The sequence below is a fragment of the Hyperoodon ampullatus genome, assembly GCF_949752795.1.
Source record: "Hyperoodon ampullatus genome assembly, chromosome: 19".
In the NCBI taxonomy this organism is placed as follows: Eukaryota; Metazoa; Chordata; class Mammalia; order Artiodactyla; family Ziphiidae; genus Hyperoodon; species Hyperoodon ampullatus.
In genome coordinates this window covers 14382288-14386739 of record NC_136932.1, presented here as the reverse complement: position 1 = coordinate 14386739, position 4452 = coordinate 14382288, and the positions used below count along the sequence as shown (strand labels likewise).

At 58.7% G+C, this 4452-nt stretch overlaps 1 protein-coding gene across 1 annotated transcript; it reads right to left on the bottom strand.

The window, feature by feature from the left end:
- Positions 1-322: 322 nt before the first annotated feature.
- ACTG1 (actin gamma 1) lies at positions 323-3156 on the bottom strand. The gene is made up of 5 exons (XM_079724948.1): positions 3089-3156; positions 2292-2660; positions 1578-2016; positions 1295-1476; positions 323-1204 (listed from the first exon to the last, which is right to left on the bottom strand). The coding sequence occupies exons 2-5, from the start codon at positions 2652-2654 to the stop codon at positions 1061-1063; spliced, it is 1128 nt and encodes a 375-aa protein (XP_079581074.1). The 5' UTR covers positions 2655-2660; positions 3089-3156; the 3' UTR covers positions 323-1060.
- Between the last annotated feature and the right edge of the window lie 1296 nt (positions 3157-4452).

Below are 4452 nucleotides of genomic sequence, written 5' to 3'. Positions count from 1 at the left end.
AAAGCCATGCCATCCACTACGTGTGTGTGGAGAAAGCCAAGCCCTTTGTGGCCCCAAGTGCTTCTATGGCAGCACAGCCTTACGCTAGATTGAGGACACCAAGTATAAAAAAATTCCTCCCCTTCCACCAGCTTGGGGGCCAATCCCAGACAGGTTCTCCTTTCCCTAGAAGCCCACAAGGCGAGGCAGATTCCAGCTGTGAAGAGATGCTCATTAGGACCAATTGCTCACCTCTGGTTTGGGTGAAACCAAACTGTTGCCTAATTTGAGCCGAGGTTGTTCCACCCTCACCCAACCCTCCATTCCCCAAAACAGGAGGCACTTATCAGTTTACTGCAGCACTTTTATTTCCTCACAATGACGCATTGCTGGGGCCTAATGTTCTCACATGACAGTAGAAAACCAAAATCTGTTGTCATCTCTTAGAGAATTGAGAATTGCGTACAAAAACCTTACATAAATTAAAAGAATGAATAAATTTACAGGTGTGAATGCAAACTGTTTTCCAACTCAAGGTAAGTTAACAACCCACGGTGTTCTGGCGGGAAAACTTCGGTAAGAAAGGAAAGCAAGTCCTAAGGCTCAGACCTTCCCAACCCCGTAAGACCGGCAAAACAGAAATGACAACTGGTTCAGGACTCCTGCCAGCCTCTAGAGAAATCCTGGAATAGGCAGCTCTGACACATTAATACCCTGCACAGATCGAGAGACTCCTGGTCTCCCAGATTCTCATCAAGCCATTGGATTTCTCTTCCATAAATGTGTTCTCACCTCAGCCACAAAGTGACGGAGCCGCGTGTAACTAGGGGTTTAAATCAAAGATATGCACAGGATATTAAACATATACCAAGGGAAGAGTTAACTTGAATACAAGGTCAAAATCAGCAACAAGTTCTACAATCCAGTGCTGATATCAGATACAAGCTTCTAGGACAAATTTCTTTTCAAAGGCTTATTCCAGTTTCATGAGGCTAGCATGAGGTGTATACATTTGCCAAGGCAAATTTATACTTCTGAATTAACTCATGCAGCAAATGCTACGCATCTGCTCGCAGTCCGTTTAGAAGCATTTGCGGTGGACAATGGAGGGGCCCGACTCGTCGTACTCCTGCTTGCTGATCCACATCTGCTGGAAGGTGGACAGTGAGGCCAGAATGGAGCCCCCGATCCACACCGAGTACTTGCGCTCCGGAGGAGCGATGATCTGGAAAAACAAGAACGTGCTTTTTAGTCAGTGGCATTGTCTTCCCAACAAGGCTTCCAAAGCCCAAGCCCACAGCCACCTCTGACTCACCTTGATCTTCATTGTGCTGGGGGCCAGAGCCGTGATCTCCTTCTGCATCCTGTCGGCGATGCCGGGATACATGGTGGTCCCACCAGACAGCACTGTGTTGGCATACAGGTCCTTCCGGATGTCGACATCACACTTCATGATAGAGTTGAAGGTAGTCTCGTGGATGCCACAGGACTCCATACCTAAGAGACAAAGGTCACTCTCAGCGGTCACGTTCAAGGTGAAAGGCACCTCGGCTCTCAACAGCCTCAGACGGAGGTCATGCTGCCTGCCTGACACCTACCCAGGAAGGAGGGCTGGAAGAGCGCCTCTGGACACCGGAACCGCTCGTTGCCGATGGTGATCACCTGACCATCAGGCAGCTCGTAGCTCTTCTCCAAGGAGGAGGAGGACGCGGCGGTGGCCATCTCCTGCTCGAAGTCCAGGGCAACGTAGCAGAGCTTCTCCTTGATGTCACGCACGATTTCCCGCTCGGCTGTGGTGGTGAAGCTGTAGCCACGCTCCGTGAGGATCTTCATGAGGTAGTCTGTCAGGTCCCGGCCAGCCAGGTCCAGACGCAGGATGGCGTGGGGGAGGGCGTACCCCTCGTAGATGGGAACCGTGTGGGTGACCCCATCCCCAGAGTCCATGACTATACCAGTGGTGCGGCCAGAAGCGTACAGGGACAGCACAGCCTGGATGGCCACGTACATGGCCGGAGTGTTGAAAGTCTCAAACATGATCTGCAAGAAGCAACAGCTCCTTAGTCAAAGGAAGGGACCCAGGACCACCCCATGCTCACACACCATGCCAGCATGCCACAAATGTGATGTGTGAAGAAAAGAAAAAGAGGCAAGCAGAAACACAAATAAGAAACCTTGAGACTTCAGGGAGGAAATGCCAGAAGAACAGAACCCTGGAAATAGTGAAAGAAAAACTTGAATTTCAAAAATCAAAACTGAGCATGAAATGACTTGTGAAACAGATGGAACGGCCCAATCGACCCGGCCACGCTTACCTGGGTCATCTTCTCACGGTTGGCCTTGGGGTTCAGGGGGGCCTCCGTCAGCAGCACGGGGTGCTCCTCGGGGGCCACACGCAACTCGTTGTAAAAGGTGTGGTGCCAGATCTTCTCCATGTCGTCCCAATTGGTGACAATGCCGTGCTCAATGGGGTACTTGAGAGTCAGGATGCCACGCTTGCTCTGGGCCTCGTCGCCCACGTAGCTGTCCTTCTGCCCCATGCCCACCATGACGCCCTGGTGTCGCGGACGCCCAACGATAGACGGGAACACGGCCCGGGGAGCGTCATCCCCAGCAAAGCCCGCTTTGCACATGCCAGAGCCATTGTCGATGACCAGCGCGGCGATTTCTTCTTCCATTGCGATCTACTCAAAAATGCAACCAACTCAGGAGGGCCCTGGCCCAGGAACGGCCCCTGCACAAATGCCCTCGCCGCGAGACGTTCCGCCTCCCCCCGACCAGCCGCCCCGGCAGCAGAGTAACCGTCTGGAACCGGTGCCGGCTTTTATGTAACGCCCCCAACAGCGTCGTTCCGCGAAGATACGTACGGGGGCTCTCAGTACTGCGGCCCAGGCCCGGCCCCGCCCTGCCCCCTCCGCCGGCAGCACCCCCACTGAGCCCTCCATGGACCCGCCGGGGCGCGTCCCACCCTCACCCACTCCACCCCGCCCGGCCACCCTTTGTTCCCGACGTCGGCGCGGCCGGGCCTCTGGGGCCAGGAGCGAGAAGCGGGCCTGCGGAGGGGCGCGGGGGCCCGGACACCAGGCCGGGCCACGCAGGCCTGGTCACTTACCGGCGGAGAAGGAGGCCGTAAGACGCGGAGGAACGAGCAGACAAGCGACGAGAGGACGAGGAGCGAGAGCCGGCTGCAGCGAGTGAGATCGACCACGGTCTCCCCCGCCCGTATTTAAGCGAAGCGGGGCGCGCGCGCGGGCCGGCGGCGCGCGCGGCCCCAGAACATGTCCATATATGGCGATCTTTCCGAACGCCGGGCGCCCATTGGCCCGCCCGGCTGGGGCACGTGGGGGCCCCGAGCCCGGTCCCGCCCCCCACCCGCACCGCCCCCAACCGCCCCGCCCGCGCCGCCCCCGCGCGCCCGAGACCCTGCGAGCAAGACCACTCGCGGGCCGGCGCGGGGGCGGGGGTGGGTGGGCGTCCCCGGGGATCGCAGGGCGGGGTGCAGAGGATGCCGCGGAGCTGACCCGCCGGCCCCGCCCCGCGACTGCCGCGCGCTGTTGGGGAGGGCCCGGCTGCACCCCGAAACCGCCTGGCCCGGGGCTGGGCGGCATTCGGAGCCGGTTGCGCGCCCGCGGCCGGCCCCGCAGGGGGGCTTAGCTCCCCGGGCGCCTCCTTCGAGCTTTCTCCCCGAGGCTCTGCAGGCCGCGAAGGCGGGTTCCCGGCGCCGGGCTGGGGGAGGGGAGGGTGGTGGTCCCAGCCGGCTGCCCATGCGGCATTGTGGGCCCCATGGTCTGGGGGAGTCCCGGGGAGCCGTGACCTCGCCCCTGTCACGATGGAAAGGAGCCGCCCGTCCCCTAGCGCAGCCATGACCGCGTAGTCCCCTCCGCCGGAGTTGGGGCGCTCGGGGTCCCTGACGGTGCAGAGACTGGCCCCGTTATACCACACCCAACACATCCTGACCCTCAAACCGCAAGCCCGATTGTCCCCAGGCGGGGGCTCCACTCCGGGTTTGGGGCCACCCCCGCCCTGTCCGTTGGGGAGAGGGTGGAGCTTTGTTTCACTTTAATCATCTTTGGGCATCGTAGGGGAACTGAGGCAGGGAAAGAGTAGTTTTGACTGCCTGAACGGTCAACTCACCCCTAAACTTGAGAAGGGGAACCCTCTCTTCTGTTTATGACACTAGGAGTAAACCCAATGGACCCCGGCAGCCCTGGGGCTGTGGTTTTCCCGGGTCCAGGGCGCGCCCTTTCCCCCAGGAGCCTGCTCTTGAAGACCTGTCATCTCTGGCAGGGTCCTGGTCACACCTGCTGCTTCCAGTGCTTTCGTTATGCCCGGAGGGAACCAGGTACTACGGTTTCCTTGGACTTACTTGTAAGCTTTCGGGATTGCTCAGTACAGAATTAAACATCAGAGGAGGCATGTGTAAGAGCACACTGGCCATGAGGGGTGACAGTGGTGCCGGACTGAGTGATTCTGGGG

Excerpts from the sequence above, each read along its gene's own strand:
- ACTG1 (XM_079724948.1), bottom strand. The coding sequence starts at position 2,654 with ATGGAAGAAGAAATCGCCGCGCTGGTCATCGACAATGGCTCTGGCATG. Across the intron at positions 1,477-1,577 it reads CTTCCAGCCCTCCTTCCTGG|GTATGGAGTCCTGTGGCATC; the intron begins GTAGGTGTCAGG and ends TTTGTCTCTTAG. Across the intron at positions 1,205-1,294 it reads CCAGCACAATGAAGATCAAG|ATCATCGCTCCTCCGGAGCG; the intron begins GTGAGTCAGAGG and ends TTGTTTTTCCAG.